This window comes from Petaurus breviceps, unplaced genomic scaffold (genome assembly GCF_028583685.1).
Source record: "Petaurus breviceps papuanus isolate PSGF00001 unplaced genomic scaffold, PetGlider_PUasm1.0 90825, whole genome shotgun sequence".
Lineage (NCBI taxonomy): Eukaryota > Metazoa > Chordata > Mammalia > Diprotodontia > Petauridae > Petaurus > Petaurus breviceps.
In genome coordinates, this window is record NW_027187353.1 from 2794117 (window position 1) to 2818921 (window position 24805).

The 24805-nt window shown below is 42.5% G+C and overlaps 1 protein-coding gene across 6 annotated transcripts in view; it reads right to left on the bottom strand.

The window, feature by feature from the left end:
- Positions 1–24805, bottom strand: part of SGPL1 (sphingosine-1-phosphate lyase 1) — an 84016-nt gene that overhangs the window by 45514 nt on the left and 13697 nt on the right. For 3 of the 6 annotated variants that reach the window (XM_069071112.1, XM_069071114.1, XM_069071113.1), the window contains one exon: positions 9636–9798. In XM_069071112.1, the coding sequence (XP_068927213.1) occupies positions 9636–9798 (163 nt within the window). Of the gene's footprint in view, positions 1–9635; positions 9802–24805 lie in introns of all 6 variants that reach the window. The other 3 variants (XM_069071108.1, XM_069071111.1, XM_069071109.1) reach the window with 1 other exon arrangement.

The following is a 24805-nucleotide window of genomic DNA, read 5'->3' on the forward strand; positions in this document are numbered from 1 at the left end:
TGATCTCCCCTCCCTTCTGTCAGTCCCCACCCTCTCCCTTTACTTGATTTCCTCCCCTTCTTACTTTCCTGGTCAGGTAAGATAGATTTCTATATTCATCTCATGGTATATATGATCCCCTTTATGAGCCAATACTGATGGCAGTAAGGTTCAAGAGATGTTTATTGTCCACCCTCCCATCTTCCCCTCCACTATAATATGTCTTTTGTACCTCTTCATGTGAAATAATTTACTGTATTCTATCTCTCCCTTTCTTCTGGACCCACTGTACTTCTCTTTCTCATTTCTTAATTTTTTTTTGTCATTCCCTCAGATTCATTTTATACCTGTACCCTCTTGCTATGTATATTTCTTCTAGTTATTACTAGTGACACAATTTTTAAGAATTACAAGTATTGGGGTGGCCAGGTAGCACAGCGAGTAAGAGCACCGGCTCCAGTGTTGAGAAGACCTGGAGATCGAATCCCGGGCTCAGACACTCAGCACCACACCCAGAAATCACTGGCCGTGTAACCTTGAGCAAGTTACTTAACCCCAATTGCTTAAAAAAAAAAAAAAAAAGAATTACAAGTATCATCTTCCTGTGTGGGGATTCAGTAGCTCTACTGAATTGCTTTATGTTTTCTTCTCCCTTTTTACCTGTTTATGGTTCTCATGGGTCTTGATACTGGAGGCCAAATTTTTGGGTTAGTTCTGGTCTTCTCCTTATGAAGGTTTAAAACCCTTCTATTTCAATGAATGACCATTTTTTTCCCTTGATAATTCTGCTTAATACTTCCAGGCAAGTAATTCTTGGTTGTAGTCCTAGCTCTTTTGCCTTCCGGAAATCATTTTCTATGACCTCCGATCGTTTAATGTTGCAGCTGCCTGTAATACTGATTGTGATTCCCCAATATTTGAATTGTTTCTTTATGGCCAACTTACAGTATTTTTTCCTTGAAATGTGGCTATAATGTTACTTGGAGGTTTTATTTAGGATATCTTTCCTGAGATGATCAGTGAATTCTTTCAATGCCCATTTTGCCCTGTGGTTTCAGGATATCACGGCAATTTTCCTTAATTTCTTGAAAGATGCTGTCCAGGTCCTCTTTTTGATTATGGCTTTCAGTTAGTCCAATGATTCTGATATTGTCTCTCCTGGATCTGTTTTCCAGGTCAGTTGTTTTTCCCATGAGGCACTTCATATTTTCTTCCATTTTTATAATTATTTTTTATTTTGCTTGATTAATTCTTGATGTCTCATAGAGTCATTAGCTCCCACTTGTCCAATTCAAATTTTTAAGGTATTGTTTTCCTTAATTAGTTTTTGCATTTTCTTTTTGTTTGTTTGATCAATTGTACTCTTTAAGGAATTGTTTTGTTCGGCATATTTTTGTATCTCTTTTTCCATATGGTCAATTCTACTTTCTAAGAAGTTTTCCAAGCTATTGACTCTTTTTTTATAATTCTCTCACTTCACTCTCATTTCTTTTCCCATTTTTGTCTTCTACCCTTCTTAAATGATTTTTAAACTCCTTTTTGAGCTCTTCCATGAGTTGTTTCTGGGCTTGAGACCACTTCCTATTTTTCTTTAGGGTTTTGCCCATAGGTGTTTTGACACTGTAGTCCCCTTCTGAGTTTATGTCTTGGTCCTCCTTGCCACCACAATGAGTTTCCATGGTCAGATTCTTTTTTTGTTTGTTTTTTGCTCATCTTTTTTTGGGGGGCGAAGGTGCTTTTTCTTTTCTTTTAAATTTGAGCTCTGCTCCTGGTGTAGAAGAGGCACTGTCTCAAACTTCTTGTGACAGTGGCTACAAGCCCTGGTTGTTTATCTGGTGCTACACTGATGTTGCCTAAGGACCCTATGTCTGGGGTGAAGTGGGGGATGGCTGGAGGCCATAGGTGTTGGGTAGCTTACCTGGTGTTGAAGTGGGGTCATAGTGGTGGTGTCTGGCATGTACTGAGGCCTGGTGAGCTGTTTTCTGCATTTCTTGTGGCTACACTGAAGCCACTGAAGGATGTCTGTTTGTCCAGAGCTACACTGAAGCATGTGGTGGTTCTCAGAGCTGTAGTCTGCTGATTCCCTTGGCTATGTTAAGGTATGGGTTGGCAAGGTAAAGGCTGGCATTTGCCTGCTCCACCACACTGCGACTCAGACTCTCCCACTAGTTTGCCAAGGTGCTGATGGCTTGCTGGGATGCTTCCTATCATGGAATGTGCTCCCCTTTTACCCAAGTGAGATGGGCTTTATTTGTGGTCATTTTGACTTCATTGCCTTACAAATTTGTTTCTTGATCTTCCTTGTCGACATAGTAGTTTTTTATGGTAAGGCTTTTTTTTTGTTATTGTTTGCTCATTTTTCCATTTCTTGATTTTGAACTTTATGTTAAAGTTGGGATTTATTCCCAGTGTAGAAGGGGAGTAGGGCACTGTCTCAAGCTTTGGCCTTTTTTTTGCAGTGCTGTTTTCAAAACCAGTTTTGGGTGTTTGGAAGTTTTTGGTGTTTCCAAGGTGTCATGATCTGGGGAGGGATATGGTTATTGCTCTCCTGGTCTGTACTCTGATGACTTGCTGGGATGCTTCCTATCATGCTTCCTCACCCAGGAAAGGCCCCTAAGCCCTTGGGATTGCAACTGATACTGCTCCTCAGGGCCCCTGTTCCCTTGGGGTCATGATACTGTTCCTTGGGATCTCTGAACCCTGATGACTGAAAGTAATACTGCTCCTCAGAACCCCTCCTCCTTCTTGACTGAAAACACCCCTCTCTGCCCTTGAAGTGTGACCAAGAAGCAGGTATAGGCAATGGATTTGCCAAATAGCATCTGGTCCTACACCCAGTGCTAGCACAGAGGTCCCCTATAATCTCTGACCAGTTACCAGGTCCCCTTACCATCTCTGGCTTGAGAGCTCTTAAAGCCACTGCTGCTTCTTGTCACCACCACCTAGTCCCACCAATGGTGTTTCAAGCATCATTGTTCCCATTACATTTTATGGCCTATAGAAAAATTAGAATTTCTGGCTATCCCAAAGGGCCAACTCCTGAAAGAATGACAACACATTCAGCTGATCACATGTTAGTTAAGGGCATGACCCAAATATGAAGTTTTCTGCCGAATCCTTAGGAGAGAATCATTCTAATAACAGCTAATATTTATTAACTTCCCTGGTCACCTCAACTCACAAAGATCATTTCCTTTTCAACTCTCAAAGAACTTGCAGTTCCTAGCATTTATCCGGCACTTACCTAATACCAACACCAGGCAGTATATGGTATCTTTTCACAAGCAGATGCCCTATCATTCCAACTAGATCCTAATCCCCTAGAGCACCAGCACTAGTTCCTACCACCACCTCCAGAACATACCAGTGCTCAAGAATAATTGATTGACTGCTTACTTTAGGGACCACAAAACATGAACAGCAGGTACAAAAGCAGAAAGCTGCTTTTTCACTCTTTACCCTCTTTAAAGTTTACATTACAAGTTACAGTTTGACAGCTACAATCAAGACCAAAAACAAGAATATACAGGAAAAGGTGAAATTAATTTGTATTACAAAGTGTTAGAGCTGGAAGAGATCATGATTTCTGATTTTACCAAGAAGCAAACTGCCTCTCAAGAATGAATTAGGAGAGGCCTACACACTAGAAAGACTGTACTAGGTACCTCCAAAAGTACGGAGATGGAAAAAAGCAGAAAAGATGAGAGCAATATTTGTGGATGAACGCAAGGAAAGAAAGGAAGGGTGAGAGTGAGAAAAAGAAAATGTATTAAATTATGAAAACCAAAGAAGGACAGCTGGAAGGTACCTTAAATACCCAGTCCCAAATGATACCTGTCTACTCCCAAGTATACTCCAAGGGATTTTTTTTTTAAGCAAAACAGGTCCTTACCTAATTAGCAAGCACAAAAGAGGGAGGCCAGTGGCACTGAACCTGCGATTGCTATATAACTGTCATGACAATAAGCCTGGGTCAATTACTAACTGTAACTAAAACTGAATAGTCACTACATTTACGCTACACACACGGATTTCTATTCATGTGAGACTACTTTTCCTCCCTACTCAAAAAAAGCAGGATGCCCTAATTTAGCCCAGCTCTCTCATTTCATAGATGAAGTGAGGCCCAGAGGAGAAAAGGATCACACGATGACAGAATTAGATAGAAAAGGAACTTCAGAGATACCATCAAGTTGAACTCCCTCATTTTAAAATAAGGAAAATGAGGCACAGAGCATGAAGGAATGTGTCAGAGTAACCTAGCTAGGGGTGGCTAGGTGGTGCAGTGAAGAGAGCACCTGCCCTGAAGTTAGGAGGACCTGAGTTCAAATCCAGCCTCAGACACTTGACACACTTACTAGCTGTATGACTTTGGGCAAGCCACATAACCCCAACTACCTTGCCTTTCCCCCTCAAAAAAAAAAAGTCACCTAGCCAGTCAATCTCTGGGGTAGGATTTAGAGCCCTGATTCCAAGTCTAAGGTCCGTCCACTCCTGTGATGACACGGCTTCTCTTCAGCTAAGCACCAAGGCAGGCCCACCAGGGAGTGGCTAGATTATGATACAAGTTTCCACCTCCTCACAGTCCCTGAAATATCTTTTTTCTTCCCGTTTTTTGATTTTACATGAATTTAATTATTCTTCCCTCCAACTGCCCCCCACATTAAACAATTTTAAAAGGAAAAGAAAAAATCTTCATAATATGCATAGTCCAAAATAGCACAACAAAGTCCCCACATGAGGGCCATATGTCATTCTGCATCTTAAGTCCAGCTCCGCTCTGGTATAATTAATCATCAGTCCTCTGGATTGGTGGCTGATCACTGCATTAACCAGAGTTCTAAAGTCTTTCCAAGTTGTTTTTCTTTATAACATTACCACTGTTGCATAAAGTGCTCTCCTAGTTCTGCTCACTTCACTCTGTATGGGCTCACAGAGGTCCTCCCAGCTTCCTTGGAAGCTGCCCATTTCATCCTTTCTTATGGCACAATAATATTCCATTACATTCATATGCCACCATTTGTTTGGTCTTTACCCAACAGGTGGGCATTCCCTAAGTTTCCAACTTTAGGCTACTACAAGAGCTACCATAGATATTTTTTACATAGGGGTCTCATTCCTCCTTCTTTGAATTCTTGGATTATCAGTCTAGTAGTAGTATAGCTGACTCAAAGGAAATATATGTTTTAATCACTTTGGGGGCATATTCCAAATGGCTTTCCACAATGGCTGAACAAATTCCAGCCCAACCAAGGGGGCAAGAATGTGTCCATTTTTCTGTAGCCTCTCAAACATAATCTTCCACTGGCCCCACACCTTGGCAGACAGGCACCCAAGAGGCTCATGGGCTCACCATTGTAATCAGACATTGGGATATCTGCAAAGATGGAAACAGCTCAGTGGCCCCATTCTTCCTTCCAGATCTCCACTCCTGAATATCTGGGGTGTAGGGAATGCTCCCATTGTCCATGAGCAGCTAATAATGCTGGGACTCTCAGGAATAAACTAGAGGGTATGCAGGCAGTCATCCAGAGCCAACCCAAATCGGGGCTGATATGTCAGTCCCATAGGAATCCATCCCAGGGGCAGAGTCAAGATGGCAGAGTAGAAATAGGACTTCCACGGGGCTCCGGCTTCTACCTCCTCCAATTCATGTAAAAAATGACTCTAAACAAACTTTGGAGCTACAGAGAGCACAAAATGACAGAGAGAAGCTAACCTCCGGCTGAAGACAGCCCGGCAGACTGGCAGGAAGTAGCCAGCTCAGCGCTTTGGGAGTTGAGCCCAGCCCCTCTCGAGCCTGAGGTGTTAGCCTCAGGGTAGCCACAATCAGCCACTGGCTGGAGGGACTTCAGATCACCAGCAGCTGTGGCAGTTTCCAGAATTATCAACACATAGAGGGTAAGGACAAAGTGAGAGGTCAGTGCAGTGTGGACTTTGGGAATCAGCCTTTACCCCCTGGAGGGAGAAGCAGCTGAGGCGCCACAGCCATACAGCAGCCACCACATGGCAGCTTCAGCTCCTGGCCTGCAGAGTGTAGGACCAAGCGACCAGTCTGAGGGGTAATCGCTCTTGCTTTAACCTGCTTGGATCTGGATTGTGGTCTAGGGTGGAGGTCCTGGGGTGCGTGACCAGTGAGCCAGAGCTTGTGGAGGCTTCAGAGAAGGCACCCAACTAATAGCTCCAGCAGCTGAGAAAACGCAAGCGATTGGGACAAAGCTCCCCTTTCTGGTAGCAGAGTCCTACTGTGGCAAAAAGCTCAAAAGTCAAGTAATTGAGTGACAACATGAGCAAGCAAAGCAGGCAGAGCAAACCGACATTAGCATCCTATTTTGGGGGCAAAAAGGATCAAAGCATGGAACAGGAGGAAGACGGTGAAGTCAGAACTTCTGCACCAAAAGCTTCCAAGAAAAATATGAGTTGGTTACAGGCCAAAGAAGAGCTTAAGAAGGATTTAGAAAACCAAATAAGAGAAGTGGAGGAAAAATTGGGAAGGGAAATGAGAACAATGCAAGAAAATTATAAATGAGAGTCAAGAACCTGACTGAAGAAAATAACACCTTAAAAAATAGACTAACTCAAATGGCAAAAGAGGCTCAAAAAGCCAATGAGGAGAAGAAGGCCTTGAAAAGCCAAATTTGCCAGATGGAAAAAGAATCTCAAAAGCTCACTAAAGAGCATTCCTTCAGAATTAGATTGGAGCAAATGGAAGCTAGTGACTTTATGAGAAATCAAGATACTATTAAACATATCCAAACAAATGAAAAAATAGAAGGCAATGTGAAATACCTCGCTGGAAAAACCACTGACCTGGAAAACAGATCCAGGAGAGATAATTTAAAAATTACTCAACTACCTGAAAGCCATGATCAAAGAAAGAACCTAGAAATCATCCTCCAAGAAATTCTCAAGGAAAACTGCCCTGATGTTTTAGAACCAGAGGGCAAAATAGAGGTTGAAAGAATCCACCGTTCACCTCCTGAAAAAGATCCCAAAAAGGAAACTCCTAGGAATATTATAGGCAGGTTCCAGAGTTCCCAGATCAAGGAGAAAATATTACAAGAAGCCAGGAAGAAACAATTTGAATATTGTGGAAACACAATCAGGATAACACAGGATCTGGCAGCTTCTACACTGAGGGATCAAAGGGCTTGGAATATGATATTCCGGAGGTCAAAGGAGCTGGGATTAAAACCAAGAATCACCTACCCAGCAAAACTGAGTATCATGTTTCAGGGGAAAATGTGGTCATTCAATAGAATAGAGGACTTTTAAGCATTCTTGCTGAAAAAAACGGAGTTGAATAGAAAATTTGACATTCAGATACAAGAAGCAAGAGAAGGTAAGATGGAAGTAGTTAAGATGGAAGAAGACTTTACTTGGGTACTGTATATTGATTGAGGAGATTGTGACTTGCTAAATGATATTTTTTGTTTAAGACTATGTGGCCACCCTAGTAATAAGTTATGTTATATTGTTTGAAAGTTGTGATTTAGTTTCTTGAATGTTTTGCTTCAGTTTATTGCTGAATAAATAGAGAATTCACTATACTATGAGATTAGATCCTTAAAGGAGAACTGCTCATGATTGGCTTTGCAGCCTGGGGGGCTGGGATGATGGTGGTGCCCTTGCCAGTATTAGGATGGTTCAGAATAGGGGTTGTTGTGTGTCAGCAGAGAGAAAGCCAGTAGGATGGGTCTCAAATTGCAGAAATGGTAATACAGTCTAACAAAGCTGGTAAGATCAATCAGGGCTGAGCTGTAAGCTAAATAGCACTGTTCATACTGTATTCTATGGCATTAGAGCTGACCAAATACGTAAGTAGCCCAGTCAGATCTGCTCTTAAGGAGATGGCTCTGGCAGCAGAGGGAGGAAAGTGAGGAAAGATTTAAGGCAGAAAGACCAATTGGGAGGATGCTGCAATAACCTAAGCAAGAGGTTATGAGGGCCTAGTAAGGTGGCTGGGTGAGTACAGAGGAGGAGTCTGATGCACGAGATGCCGAGGATCAGAAAAAGCAACATTTGACAACTGAGTGCATACAATGGGTAAGAGAGGGCTAAAAAGCCAAGGTTATCAGCCTGGGGAATTTACCTCTGACTAAACAGAGAAGTTGGAAGAGGAAAGAGAATGATTTCTGATGTGGACATGTTGAGTGTGAGATAGCTCTTACTCTCTGAAATGTCTAATAAGTAAGTGGCAATGCTTCAGAAGCTCAGAAGCAAGGACTGGTTCTGGATAGCTAACCCTGGGAGTTATTTACACAGAGATGATGGTTAAGGCCATAGCAGCAGACCAGGTTACCAAGAGAGGGTGTAGAGAGAGAAGAGAGCCTACAACAGAACCCTACGGGGACCCCCAGAGTTACACAATATGAGGGTTGAGCAAGCAAAGGAGATGGCAGTCAGACAGGTAGGAGAATCAGGAGAGAATATGTCCAGAAAGATAGCTTGGAGGGGAAAATTATGTTTTAAAAGCTTCAATATCTCTTTTCTGGGAGGAGGTAGGTAAGGGTGGGTGCACATAGAGAAGTAGGGCATGGAAAGATGGAAGGATCTTGACTAGAATCACACCACAACATTTCAGAGCAAAAAGGAATTCCAGAGATATGAACTATTCATTTGACAAATGAAGAAAATCAGGTTCAGGCAGAGCTGGGACACAGATTCCTGGTCCTGAGGGTGCTGAGTGCTATACCTAACTGACAACTGCTGGGAGAGGGCTAGGGGCTGTGGACTGTGGGCCTTGGGTCCTTCTTGGGCACCCACCTAGGAGGACAAAGGCTGCCCCCCACTTTCTCTTGCATGCCTCCCTAAATTCCTATCAAACACAAGGGCTCCATTTTTACATCACATTCACAGAAGGAGCATTGGTAGATACAGCAGACAGAGTATCACCCTTAAGGCCAATGAGACTCAAGTTCAAGTGCTACCTCTGATAGATCCTGGCTGTGTGAACCTGATCAAGTCACTTTACCTCTCATTGCATTATGGAACTCTCTAAGACTGTAAGTTGCAAAGAAGAAGCTGAAATATACTGGTTAACCAACAAAATCACAATTTTATGCTATCCCTTCAGACAGAAAAAGATAATAATGAAGATAACTAGCATTTTTAAAATTCTTTAAGGTTTACAAATCACTTTACAAATATTATCTCATTTGATCCTCACAACAACTCAAGACATAGATGCTACTAATATCCCTATCCTACTGTTAGGAAACAGGCAGAGGTTATTCACTCAGGGTCACTCAGCTATTAAGTATCTAAGGCCAGATTTGAACTCCTGACTACAGGGGCCAGCACACTATCTGCTTTGCTACCTAGCTGCCTCAAGTAACAGCCACAAACAAGCATTCCAAAATAATCAAGTTTGCACAGGTCATCCAGTTTGGAGGTGCTTCTTAACAGCCTAAGTTACTCCTCTGGCTTGAATGTGTAGAAGTTTACAATGACACCTTACTTTGATTTCTGAGAAGTTAAGGAAATGAATATAAAAAGAGACAGGCCATAAAAGCACCACTAAAACCCTCCCTAGTTATGCTAGATTCCACAAAGATCAGTGACCAAGGGCTAGTGTCAGTGGGAGGCCCTGTCCCTCCACATTTTGGACGTGACCACCACAGAAGCACATCCGGAGGACATGAGAGCACACTTACTTTCAGACTGGAAGATAAACCCATAGAGCCACACCAGCAGCAAGGTCCACAGCACACTCCAAGCAATTAGCTGCCAGGGCTCGTACTGGGTACAGTGTCCATTTACGTAGTTCTTGGCATTGATCAAATACACCTCCAGGATTTCCTGATATGGCTCAATGGCCTTCTAGGAATAAAACACAAGACAAGAAACATTATGAGCTAGAAAAAGAGAATTAAGTCCTTTAATATTTAAGTACTCTTTGTTTATTTCATTTCCCAACTACCATCTTCTTTTACAATGACGAACCTCCACACTCTTACCCCCAAATATCTAATTATTTCCCCTCAAAAAAAAAAAAAAAACCTATTCCAGCCAGACTGGCCTACTGTCTTAAATCTTTTGCTCACAGCTTTCTACTTAGGGAAGACATTTCTCCAAAAGTGAGAACTAAACATGCACACACAAAAACAAATACAAGGTAACTTAAGGAAGGTAAACTAAGGTCTGAGAATTTAAAGAATGTCCCTGAGCACCTGAGCTGAGTCTTAAAGGAAGATAAAAATTCAGAGGCAGGGACAGAAGTACAATCCAGTGACCAAGACTTGCTCAAGGCTTGCCAGGCTCAGCTCTCCTCTGGTCAGTTATCATTCCATGTGACTGTGTCTTAGCTGCCTAACTGGTCGACAAGTTACAGAGGGGAAAGGCCCATGAGCATCAGAGAATATCAGAGTTAAGAAGAACTTCAAGGGGACTCTGGCTGAAACCTGAGTGAGGACTCTCTCTACAACATATTCAACAAATGGTCTCTGCTCAAAGATTTCCAGTGAGAGGAAAGGCACTTCCTTTTGGGATGGCGATTCCACTTGGGAACAGTTCATTTAGGTGTCAGACTAGATAATCTCCAAGCCCATTCCAATGCCAAAACCTCAGATCCTGTGAATTAAAAGTCCTTTTTAAAGCAATTGTCATCTGATTCTTTGTTTTTTTTTTTTTGTTGTTGTTTTTTAAGCAATCAGGGTTAAGTAACTTGCTCAAGGTTACACCGCCAGTTATTTCTGGGTGTGGTGCTGAGTGTCTGAGCCCGGGATTCTATCTCCAGGTCTTCTCAACACTGGAGCCGGTGCTCTTACTCGCTGTGCTACCTGGCCGCCCCCAATAATCTGATTCTTTGTGATCAAGAGTGGATCCATATTACACAGGAGATTCTCCTTGATCCTCGGTTTGCCCTCCAGGGCCAAGCAGAACAAGTCAAATCCCCCTCCCACATGAGGACCCTTCCTGTAAATGATACAGAAACAACAAGCATCACACTACCATGCCCAGCTAAATCATATGTGTGCTTCTGCCACAGCTGCAACGGCAGCGTTTCTGAACGGCCTCAGCAATATTCCTCAAAAGGAGATGGGGAAGAGAGAACAAGATCTGCAGTATTTTGAATCACTACCACTCAAAAAAAGGAATCAGAACAAGCATTCTTCAAATCGATAAGACCATAGGGGAAAAATGGCTTTATTTTGTTGGCGGGCTCTAGCAAAGCATGGCATAATTAGCACATAGCAAGTAGCAGGCATTCTCTATAGAACACTGAGGAAACACAGCAGCTCCTCTGGAGACTGATGTCTATCCTGGGCCTCTCCCCAGGGCCACACTACTGCTGTCACCAAACACAAGCACTACAGCAGCGGCAGTTGCCAGGGTCCATGCTTTGAAAGGATCTATCATCCAAAAAAGTGTTATCGGGTTCCAACAGCTAAAAAGAGGCTTCTGGTGGGAAAGGCTAGGTCCAAGAAGTCAAATTTGTGACTGAAAGAGAGGGAAAGTCATTCAGAGAGAATTCATCCATTCTGAAGATCATGGTTTCTACCTAGTTACCAACCATCATTCTCCAACAATCAGGACAGAGCAGAGAACAATAAACATTTCAGCTGGAGAAAAATAAATCAAAATGCTCGGGTGCTCAAATACACAAGGAACTCAAAATGCAAAACTTATAATGTCTTCCTAATTAAACTCAGTTTTATCAATAAAATACACTCCACAGTTATAGGAAGATGTAATGTTAATAGGATAGTAAGATCTTCCAGGCCCATTAATAGGCCTCACATGGAGCCTATTGGGGGAGGGAAGCTTTGCTTATAGGGAGTTTGCTTGTAGGAAGGCTTTCACACCTTTTGCTAATTTCTAATTAGGCACTGAGTTAGGAAGGTTGCCGTGCCTTCTGGCTCTGAGAAGTGTATATATACTCAAGTGGTATTTTGCTTTGGGGGCTTGCTTATGAGAAGGATCTTGTGATTCCCTGTTTGAGATTCTATGTGGTGATAGGCTCAGAGCTCCCTGACTGCTCAGATGTAAAGGTGCTCTCGATCCAGGGATATATGTAAAGTATATAGTTGATTCAGGCAGTCAGAGCCCTGTCTGTTGGTCTTTATTTTTCTGCTTGTATTTTCTCTGAAGTTTGGGGTGCTGACTTTTCCCCTGAACTAGTGAATGTGATTAAAAAAGATTGTTAACCCCTTAAATAGCTACCTTTCCTAGTAAAGCAGATGTAAGAATCTGTGCTAGCAGCCATCCTGGGTATGCAGTGTGGTTGCTGCTACATCAATAAAAAGGCTCAGAGAGATTAAATGATTAGACCAGGGTTAGTGGTAAAGGCTGGTCCTCACACCTCCAACCCTAAATTCAGTACTCTTTCAACTGCATCACAAAGATAGCTTCTAATTCCTCAGAGTTCACAGGTAAGAGACAGAAAATAAACTAGATGGGTAACCAACAGCTCCCATTCTGAAAACTCAAAATATGATATAACTCAGCAAATAGCTGGTTCAAGAAATGACACCTCCTATCAGCCCCCATATAATTCACCCAGTATAAATCCCTCAATTTTCAGAGGAAATTCAGGGACAGAAAAAAGGGACTTTCCCATGGTCACACAATAGGTCAGTGACCACAATGTTCTTCTCACACGAAGGCCCAAATCTTAGGCTTATTGATAGTGAATATCACTGCCAGTGCCAATTTAGCATAAACAAGCAGCCTGCATCCTTGGGGGATGAAGAGCCTTGCAGCACTGCTCAGCTTACACATTATTGGACTCTGCGAGCCATAGTCTCATTGGGAGGATAGAGGAGACTGTTCTTCAGTGCTCTGGGTGTACCCATAACCCCCAGGCAGAATCCTGATGTAACCCAGCCTTAAGGAATCTTTTAACCCTTTTTAAACCAAGGTATCCCAAGAGTTACTTTCCTGAATGACTTCACCATAACGAGTAAAAACTATGCACGTGGGGGCAATCTGTATAACAACAAATGGGAAGATTGGCACTACAACGCTCTGTATGACAAGCTTAGATGATACAGTTATGTCATGACTTACAGACAGGAATGTAGATAATGATAGCAAGAGACAAGAAAACTTCACATATTCATAATGATCTTTTTTACCATACCTCCTAGCTTAAAGCACTACATTCTTTTACCATGTACACACGCATTTATAACTCTAGCCTGAAGCAATTCCAATTTAGTACAGCCTAAGTGTAAGCGCTCAGTGTTTATCCTACCGTGTTTCCCCGATAATAAGACCTATCCCGAAAATAAGCCCTTCCCTTACTGTGTAAGATTCCTCTAAAATAAGCCCTCCCCTGAAAATAAGCCCTATTGAGATTGCTACTGTAGTGAAAGTGATCCCCTGCGCTACACGCTACATTACGGTACCCTCTGTATGCACTGCCTCCCCCCACCCCATAAGCAAATCCCCGGGGAAACGCACGCCTCGCTCCAAGCTGCATCCAATCAGAGCTGCAGCAGTGAGCGCGTCATCCTGTTCTTCCCCAGTGATTTGCTTATTGAATAAAGGTACATTTTTTTGTTCACATTTACCTGTTTATTAAAATTGCTGTCAATGTTCATTAAAATAAGCCCTCCCCTGAAAATAAGCCCTCTGGTGTTTTTCTGTCCAAAAAATTTAATAAGACAGTGTCTTATTATTGGGGAAACACGGTACCACAGTCAAGTGACTTCCCAGGACATCCCTACTCCTCTAGATCTCATTTTCTTTCTGTGTAATGAGGGACACAAGGCTAGCCCTTGCCAAAAAACAGAAGAGGCAGAACACACAATCCAATTTAATTCAACACTAAGGAAAAGTGCTGTGCACTAAATGAAACTATACTTGCCCTCAAGGGTTATGCAGGGAAGCGGCAGAGGACAGACACAACAGGAACACAGATAAAGAAGTCCAAGACAAAATGAGAATGGAAAAACCAGGAATAACTGGGAGAAATCAAGAAAGAGATGGAAAAGAAGTAGTAGTTGAGCCATGCTCTGAAGGAAACCAAGGGTTCCAAAAGGCCACAGGGAGGGTGAGGAACACAGAAGTAGCTTCCAAGCCCCAGGGTGAGCTATACTGAAGCACGGAGGCAGGACAGAGGGAATGTGAGGTTGGGGGAAGGATGACAAGATGGGGAGCAGGGGTGCAGGCACAGAAGGGCATAGCTCAGTTTGGCTGCAGACTTCATAAAGTAAAGAAACATTAAGATGAAAAAGGGAGATGAGAGCCAGATTATGAAGGGCTTCAAATGCCAGGTGAAGTCGTTTGTAGCTGATCTGAGGCCCCAGTAGGGAGGAGAAGACTGGTGAGCATGGGGTACAAGGCCAGACCCTTGAGGAATACCAATGCCAAGATGAGGGACAACACAGGGTGGAGTCAGGAAAGTCAATCTGTGACTCTAACACATATTAGAAAGTCACTCAGCTCTCTAAGACTAGCTTGCCAATGATGGAAGAAGGGAAGGGAGTTTTCAAGTAGGAGTTCCCCACACTGATGAAATTACGGCCTAAGGACAAAAACCAGCTGTGGGGAGGAAGGACTGGAGACCAGAGGAAGGGCAAAGAGGAGGCTTTGTAAGCATTCAGGGGTGAGGTGAGACAGGCCTGAAACACTAGGGCGGTGGCCCAGGGAGTGGAGAACAGACAGATGGGAAGAATGCAGTACAGACAAAAGCATTAAAACTTGGGAGGAGGGCGGAAATTGAGCATTTTAGAACTCTGACATTTATTAAGCACTTCCTGTGTGCAGGACACTGTGCTGGGCCCTAGGGATATGAAGAAAAAAACAAACAAAACAGCCCATGTTTTAAGGGCACTGACATCCTCCTGCTTCCAGGCTGGGTGACTGAAAGGATGGTGGCTCTCAACAGAGAGAGATCTGGAGGAGGGGGGCTTAGAAAGGAAGATAAGGAACTCTGGCTTGCACGGGTGGACATGTCAATGGTGCATCCATATGCAGACGTCCTCCAGGATGATGATCAGGGAACGGGGTGCATGAGAGACACTGAAGCTAGCTTCTGTGAAGCAATAAGCCAGACAAATATATCATGGACTTAGAACTGAAAGGAGCCAGGAAGATCAGCTCCACCTCCATCGTTAAGATGAGGAAACTGAGGCCAAGGGAAGTTACATCATTTGCCTGAGGCAAATTACAAGCTATGGATCACAGAGGCAGAGAGGGATCTGACCTCGGACCTTTGCCTCCAAAGGTCAAAGCTCCTTCCACTGCCTCTTGGCAGAATTTTTCTTCCTTCCCAACCCTGCAAGTGTTCTTCATGACTTTTTTTGCAAACACTCATCACATGCACTACAAATCAAGAAGACCAGGCATCCCATGAAATGATGTTTCTTGTTGCCCTCAGATGCATGATAAAACCAAATCCACTTACTCTTTTCCCCTTCTCTCCAAAAAGACCTGAGCACCACCTTTGTCTTCTGGGTTCTTTTATGGTAGGAATGCCAACACTGGCATGACTCAGTTCCTCCACTAGTACAGCCACTAGTCAGTTACTGGACCAGGGTCTCACATTCAGAGTATCAACTTCTAACCATGTTTACATACAGTCTAGAAATTGTGTTAAGTCTTAGCTACTCTCACTGACGAAATAGGAGGAGGCCCTACAGGTCTGAGGGCCACTAGGAGTTGCCACGGTAAAAGAACTCATCCCCTAGCTGACAGCACACCAGTGACTCTGCTCAGCTAAGGGCAGCACTATAAAAGCAGAGGGCTCTTTCACTGAGAGCATACTTGACGCTCTTTCCTGAGACCACCTTCAAGGGCACAAGAACATTTCAACATCAAGCAGCCCCCTCGGTATACACAAGACATAGGTTCAAATCCTAGAAGTATAACTGAATAGCAATTCAGAGGGGGGGAACCTGCAGCCTTGAGGCCATACTTGGCCTTCTAGGTACTTGGGTGTGGCCTTTTGACTGAGTCCAAGTTTTATAGAACAAACCCTTTTATTAAGTGGTTTTCTTCTGGGAAGTTTGGATTCAATCAGAGGGCTGCACTTGAGGGCCTAGAGGGCCATGCATGGCCTTGAAGCCGCAGGTTCCCCACCCCTGGAATGCCTTATGTGACCCCTGTTAAGTCACATCTCCTCTCTAGAGGTGAATCCCAAAGGAAACATTTTTTTAGCCTAGGAATGTATTAAAATCATACTTAAGTAAATCTTTTTAAACATGAAAAAATGTTTATTAAATGCCTACTGCATAGCAAAGTACTATGTTGGGTGTTGTAAGAGATAAAAATTTTGAGAAAACAGAGTCTCTAATTCACAGATAAGACAAGCCACAAACTCAGATAACCATAATATACAACACAATATATAAGTGAATTAGAGAGGTGTAAAACAATATACAACATGAAGTCTAATGGAGAAGGTCTTTACGGGAATAAAGGAAGGTTTGATATATTTGAAGGGAAAATGACTTCTTTTTTCCCCAAATAAGAAATTTGTTTGAATAAATCCAATTAAAAACATACTCCATCTCTGCATTTAGAAGAACATGTTAGGCATCTGGGAAGTGAAGTGTGATTTGTGATGCTGACACCAAATGCCATGAGGCATTTGGGAGGAATGAAATGGCTTAGGGGCACTAGCTAGCAAGAATTTCTTCTGCTTTCATGATCTGGATGGATGGGCCTAGGCACAGTGATGGGCCCTCATATCTCAGCAGCACTGAGTGACGGCACCAGCAGTGGCCAGGGCCCCATACTCCCTGCACATGACATGGGTCCCTCTCCTAGAATTGATAAAAAGTCACATGCCAAAGTTGTTCACCCTAAGAAGGAACTTCTCAAAGACCACAGTATACAGTTTCTCAAGGAGACTTCATCTTTTTCAGCTGGAAAATAAAGTGCTAGAACTGGGACTCTGCAACAGCAGGATCTGGAGCAAAGATCACCCATAAAGAGGTGGCACTGGGCATTTGGGAGTGAGCCAGCAGCCCCCCAAACCTGGCCCTCTCTGAGAGTGCCCTGGGCCTTCCCAGTGATGGGGCTTCATTCTCGGCCAAGCCCAAAACACAGAAAATGACTTTTAGGGGAAAAAAAGCAATGCTCAAAATGTTAACAATTTTTGGGCAGGATTCTGGTCAACGCCCGAATCGGCAAACTAGTAGATTTTTGCCTATCCAAAACATCCTACTTCTACAACAAAGATGAGAAAAAAAGAGGGTAAATGAAGGTCAATATCCATGTTAGAAACTGACAGCAACAACATTGACTATGGTATTCTTTCAAAGGTAGATGATTAATCCAGTTTTTCTGTGACCCTTTGAATCTAGCAAGGGATTGATTGGCCTGCCATTCAGGTGGGGAACCAAGTTCACTGAGCTTATACAGAGAAACACAAAGTTAGTGCCAATCCTGATATATCAGCACTACATGCATAAAAGTCCACTGATAGCTTACAATTCATACCTAATCTTTAGCAAGATAATACCTAAGATTAAAACCTCCCACACTGAAATTGTGCGATTGGGGAATAGATTTTGCTCTCCTATGCTTCTCCCTTTCTTCTCCTCTATCACTATTGCACAATTCAGGTCCCAAGAGCTTTTCAAGAAGATCTGGAAACTCTGGCTTTACAGCCAGAGTTTCTGAAGACAGAAACATGTTCCACCCAGCTTCTCACAGACTGCTCTGGGAAATGGTCTGCAAGAATGACCAAAAGAAGCTAATGAAAACTACACAGCTTAATAAGAATTAAATTTCAAGCTAAGGAATAAGTTACATAACAAATGACAGATTATTCAGGAAAACAGTTAGGGAGCTAAGACTTTCTCCACTATGACCCTAGAAGAATAGAGAATCAAAGGAAGGGTATTTCATCCTCTTTCAAGTCATAAAACTCTGTAGCTTCAAAATCCAAATATAAAACTGGTAGAAACACACACACACACACACACACACACACACACTTTTTTGGGCACCTCAAAGGGCACTGGATTACAATGACCAAGAAGAGTGAATTCCTCCCTTCCTTCCGTCTTGAGTGACCCTCATCGAACAGAAGGAACCAAGTCTTAGAAGAAGTGTTAGAATGGACTTGATCTGGCAGTCTATGCTCTTTCTCCTAATCACAAACTACTGATCAGTCAATAAGAAGATATTTATTGTCAGTGATGATCAGGGCACATTTATTAAGTGCCTGTTGTGTGCTGAGAACTCTGATAACCAATAACCCTTCACTGAGTCAATCATTGTGGCAACACAAAAATCCACTTCCATGTTCACAAAACAATATGAAAAGTACCCAAGATAAAATCACCCTACAAAACTAGCTCTCTTCCCCTTAACCCCCCAACCAATCCCAGTGAGGCAGGGATCTGTTTATGAGATCTGAGCTAAGACAATTCTTTGAGTTACTATATTTCACAGGCCTCTCCCACATAAAGGGAAAAAAGACGCTAGAAAGAAAACCCCAACCCGTCTCTTGTGGGGAAGAAATGATCTGGGCTCCTCTCTTCCCCAGTCCCTCCACTCCTAGACAAAACTAGGTATTTCTAACACTGAAGATGAATTAGCTTTTCTAAACACCGAAACCCTCTGCAAAATTTCCCTCAAAAGTTTTACTGTTCCTGGGGGTGGCAAGAACTGAAAACATCCTGTAAAGCACTGCCAAGGAAAGCTGTAAAGATCACATTTCCAATGATTTCTTTATGAAAGTCACAGTTTGAGTACAATTCAACCCAGAGGAAAACAGACCTCCTTTGGCACTTTGACCCCCTCCCAACCCTAGGTCTTTGGCTGACCTTCATAGTTACAAAGTTTTCCTTCCAATCCCAAAGTTCTATCCTCTAGAAAGTAACTCTATGCAAAGTCTATTCGTCTATAGGTCACTCTTAAATGAAAAAAAAAAAAAAAAAAAAACAGACCCCACCAAGGAGATGTAAGGCTTCTTATTAGGATAAAAAATACCACAACTACTGGTAGTAAGCGCTCATCTAACATAGCCTTCAAAGTAGTTCATTCTCTTCTGGGTTTCATAAAGGAGTTCCTTCCACTCTATCAAAACAAGTCCATGTTTTCTATGGTAAAGAGGAGAGATGGGGCCGATGGAGGAGGAAAAATAAGGGCAAAGAATACAACCATTCTGGATCAGTTTGCCTATGATCCTCTGGATAAGGCTCCACCCAGATCAGGAACAAAGGTTACACTCAAGTCATATCTCCTAAAATCTGGCTGACCCAAAGCGTCTTAGAGATAAAAGCTTCTCATATAAAAATTGCAAAATGAGCCAGAGGGACAAGAAGCTCTGAGAAATGCCAGCCACTCAAAGACTGCCTGCCCTGTTACAAGTAAAGGTCAAGAATAAGCCAAGAGCTTGGGGGTCAATTATCTACTTAAGTATTCCATAAAAAGAGTTATTGATTAAAGAAGCTGTTTCTAAAAATGATCTAGAAGCTTGCCTCACTAGTGATTTTGACTGTTATCTTCATGAGTGAGCAAACAAATCTCACTCCTGCTTCTATGTACACTCAAAACAAGAAAGCCATAGCCAGGTCTCAGCACAACTAGACAAGCAGCCCTGAAATATCAGATATGGATGAGATGGATTTCATGGAATCAGTCCAATCCAGTAACTAGGTCGTCATCCGGAGAGTTCACTGCAACAAGAAGGCCTGCATCCCTCCTCCTCTCTGTCTCCTGCAGAATGGAGCAGGGGCTTTGCCCCAATGGAGCTTTACAAAAACAAGAGGATCACAGTCTTTCAGTGAAAGGAACCTCTGAAGCAGAGGTCATCGAGGCTGACCCACACATGAGCAAGAGCTCCCTCCCCAGCAGCTCAGAGGCACTAAGCAGAAACCAAAAAGCCCACCGGAGCCTGACTCAGACAAGCGTCTGGGGCAGACAGCAGAGCAAGCACACATAACTTCTACTCAGAGCAGACGTATGGGTTCAAAACACTGGTCCACCTGGCCCAGATTTATGAGTTAGGCTGGGGGAACTCTCCCAATGTCTTCTAGCAAAGATTTCCACTGACTTCACAGAATCTCCGAACTGGAAGGGGCTTCAGAGATCATCCAGCTAAACCTGTACTTGGACAAGCATTCCTCCTGCTTAATCCCCTCTAAACTCCAGAGGTAGCTTTGGGACAGTTCAAATTGTGGGCAAAATCATCCTCCTATCAAGCCTAAACCTGCCTCTCTGCAGCTCCTAAATTCCAGCCTACAGAAATGGAGAATGCAGGAGAAGATGACAGGAGGAGTAAAGAGACACAAAAGGAAGGTGACATCACAGGTAAAAAACTTAAAAGCCTGGGGACAGGTCCTGAAGATATCCCGATCTGAGTTCTAAGCAATGACTGAGAAGGTAGTACCTGCCAAACACTGGGAAATACATGCTCTTCCCAGAACCATAAGTTGGATAACAACACATGCCTGGGCTTCTATAACTAATGATTCTAGCAGAGCTCCAAGTACTGTGCCCTCCTACCTGCTTCAAAAACAGAAGTAAGTACTAAATCAAGTCCAGAAAAAAAAAAAAAGACCAGCACCAGAATCACCTTTACTAGGAAAACCCCAGAGCCTTCCATGTCATCTAAAGGGATGAGGTGTAAGAGCCCCCTAGACATCCTTCTCCCCTGCCCCCAGCACATCTATACAAGACACAAGCCCAAGAAAGTGGCGCCAAGTTATCAGGCCTCTAGTCTACTCTCACAAACTGAAAGTGAACATTTCCTTTTGCCTAATCTTCTCCCAGATCTAGTGCTACCAAAGCAATTAATTACTGTCTCAAAGTCTATTCCTTTTAAGTTACTTTGCCAAAGTCACTTTCAACAAGAGGAAAACAAATAAACTCAAATAAATGCTCTTTTTAAAAAATTCTCCAAAGAACCATTTCCTCCCAGCACTGAGCATTCCCGTAGCAGTCTGGACCCTCAGATTTCCAGGATTCTTCAAGAGGTGGTTTGTGTCCAAAGATCACCAACCAGAAAATAGGATTTAAACTCTGAACTCACAGAACAGAGTTATTACTCTGTCCCTACATATCCCCTATGCTATCTCTAAGATAAACTTAGAAAAGTAAAATTATCTTGACCAAAAGCTGATGTGCTCAAGTTTCCCAGGGGATGAAGTCTCTTTGTGAGCCATGAGAGGAGGGGATCTAACCTGGAGTTAGCCACCACTCTGATTTGCTCTGAGATGTCTTCCGTACTTCCAGGATCCTGATGGCAAAACATATGATGGCCTTTCCTAGGAGTGGGCCAGTCTTCATGAATGACTACAATCAAAACCAGTCACCATGAGGCGTCCAGTCTCTCCAGACCTGTGAGGCAGACCCTCAGATGGTGACACTGGCATGGCCTAGAGAACCCAGGGTCACCACCATATCATGGTGAAGCATCAGGACTTTAGTGAAGGACACTGATAGCCAGGTTCTAGAAAGCGGCCAGATAAGAAATGTTACCTCACATGAGGTAGCATTCTTCCCAACCAAATGCCATACATTAGAAGCAAATCTTTTGGGGATTTCACTTCAGAATTAAAGTTGATCTATCTTTTAAAATTTTAATGAAATTATTCTTTTGTTTTTTTATGATTGCTAAAGGAAAAACTCATAAAGGTTGTGTTGGACACAGTCCTAGTGAAGCTCTCCTTCCCAAAAGGAAAAAAGTCTTAACTCGGGGGGTTTGAAAGGAGGCAAAAGAGGAAGACTGATGTAACAATTAAGAAGCTATCTAGTGATGGGCCAGGGCCCTTTGTGCAGCAACTTCTCATCACTGGAAATATACAAAGAGTGACTAAAGGTGACTACATCAGATGTTCAGCATCTCTGTGTGGGTGAGAGGTTGAAAGAAGGAAATCTGAGGCCCTTTCCAATGATATGATATTATAGTCCTAGAGAATAACACTAGGCTACCCTTTCCACATGCAAAGCAAGTACTCTCAGCAGGCCGTGAGCCCCCCCCCTTCCACTTTAATGCAGTCTACCTAGTAGATAGAATACTGGACTTGGAGTAAGAGAGACCCGAGTTCAAATCCAGCTTAGGACCCTAGACAAGTCCTTTCACCTCTGTAAGCATCAGCTTCTTCATGTATAAAACAAGGTTGAAGTAGATAGCCTCTGCACAGGCTCCCAAAGCGGGCAGTACTGCCCTCTGGGGGCACTGGAACAATGGTGGGGTGGTAGGAGCCTCAGATGCAATTGGAGAGGGGGGCATTAAATAAAAAATAAGGGGGAAGTAGAAGCATAAGGAAAGAAGAAAAGATAAGAAAATTTTGAAAAGCGATTCATGTGTTTCATATGTTGTGCAAAAGAGTTAAAGTCCCAGTGATGACATTATTTTCCAAATAAAGACACAAAATCCAAGTTATAACCCATCAGTGGTCAGGTCCGCCAACAGGTCTTAATAAGCGAGTATTGGCAGGTGAACATGTCGTGCACTGTCAGGAAGTCCAGCATTCATTGGCAGGAATACATGCATGTAATGACTTGTTTACAATAAAATGTTATATACAATATTGTATCATCAAAGTTTCAATGCAGGGAAAAAACCCACACATTTACAATATATTATTAAACTTAAGAAGTGTGATTTTTTTTCTTTTTGCCTTTTTGGAAGGGGGAAGGCAGGGCAATTGGGTTTAAGTGACTTGCCCAAAGTCACATAGCTAGTAAGTATGTCAAGTGTCTGAGGATGGATTTGAACTCAGGTCCTCCTGACTCCAGGATCAGTGCTCTATTCACTGCACCATCTAGCTGCCCCCAAATATGATTTTTTTAAATTATTTTATATTTTTTTTAATGATTCAAATTAAAAAAAAAAAAGTCAAAGGGTTAGAGAAAGTAGATTTCCAGGGAGGCACTGAGCAATAAGTTTGGGAACTTTTACTCTAAAGTCTCTCCCAACATCAAATCTATGATCTCAGGGCCTTTTTATCAAAAAGAACCATCCCCTTTCTTCCAATCATATCTCTCTCCTTCAGTATTGTCCTCAAAGATGACCACCTTCTTACAGGTTTTCCAAACTAACTAGGCCTCAGCCCAGTCACTTCTCTGGAAATAAATACCCTGACCATTACCTAAAATAAGCTCCCAGAGGACAGAGATGCATCCCTAGGCCCAGCACAATCCCTTAGACATAGAAAAGGGGTCAATAAATATTTGCTAAACTAATTCCAATAAATTACCCTCACCTTCCCCTTCTCTTCCCAATTAATTTGTTTCCTTGCTATGATATTTTATGATTTTATTCCACTCTACCCCAAGATTCCACATTTATTGCTATTTATATGTTTATCCAATTTATATGTTTACATACTTTGGCATTTGGACTTATATACATGAAAATCAACTCCCTGGGGCAAAGGTTTAATCCCAGCCTGACTCATCTACCTTCAATTACTATATTCTGAGGGAGTACAACCTATATATAACATGAGAATACACAAAACACAATTAGGAAGGCAAATGTTACAAAACTCCCAGCATATTACAAAGCCAAAAAGTTTTGTTTTGGGAATACACTACTGCTGAATATATTATTTATACATAATTTTATTTTGGGCATACACTACTGCTTCCACCCATTATCAAAACCGCTAGGAAAATGACTGTACTTATTTTCTTCTTGATGCTCCATTGGATTTAGATAATAACATCAAGTTCAGTTACCCAGCTAGAACATACATTCAAATATAGACTAGTGAGAGTCGCTACTTTCTGGGGACCCTTTCCACCATCTTGAATACGTCTCACCCAAATAATTACATAACTGATTTTTCAGTGTATACATATTCAATTCAATTCAATAAACATTTAAGTATCTACCATGTGTCACAAGGGATACAAAGAAGAAAAGAAAGTCTCTGCTCTCAAGGAGCTTGCAGTGTAATGAGGGAAGATAACACACAAAAGGCAGATGGAAAGGGGGATGATGTTCTATGGAGCCAAACCCAAGCTGAGCAGCTGATGGAGAAGTGAGAGTTACCTGGAAAGTCCTGAAAGTCCAGAGCTCTCCATAAAGAAAGGCTCTGCAAGAAGTTTACCACTCTGACCTCTCTCTGGTCCTCCAGGCAAAAGACAACTGAGGACGGTGACAAGGTGCTGAGTATCAAAGACTGAGTATTCACAGAGAGGGGCCACCTGGCTCAGTCTGGGTCTACATACGGATTTCTACTACAATATACCCAACAAATGGTTCACCAGCCTTTACAAGAAGACACAAGGCAATCCATTCTACTCTGCACAGAACCTAAATCCCTATCTCTGCCTACCTGTCACCCACCATCCCCAGGCCTGCTGTTTGCCACCATGGCTTACCTACCCTGTACAAGAGCTGAGAAAGAGGGAATTCCCTAAAAAAAAAAAAAAGTCAACAAAACTCAGGCTTTAGAAACCAGACTTTGAGCCCTGAAATCACGATCGAAAAGCCTATTCAGTGATGTTACTAGGACAGGAAAAGCCTCCAGTTTCTCAAGAAAGAATTGTTCTGAAGAAAGCAGTCTCCAGAAGAACAAGCCCATGTCAAAAAGACCTGATCTATAGGCAATATAATTGTAAATACCCACTGCCTTTTCTCTGATGAGCTCAGTAAACTCTCACCAGAGGCCCGTGTGGCTCAATTGCTGCACTTGGGGTAGGAGGATTTCAGGTAAAATTCTAGCTCTCATATTTACTCCTTGTGTAATTAATTTGGGACAAATAACTTAGGTCATTTCCTACGCAAAATATTATCAGAGCTGAAGAACAGCTACTCACATTCTCTATGACATTTAGTCTTGCATATTAATTTTGACTCTACAACCATCCCTACATTTGCATTATAATGGCAGAAACTGTTGTTAATAGAGGTTCCACAGAAATTAATCAGAAATCTGGTCACTAAGTCTTTACACCTGCTATC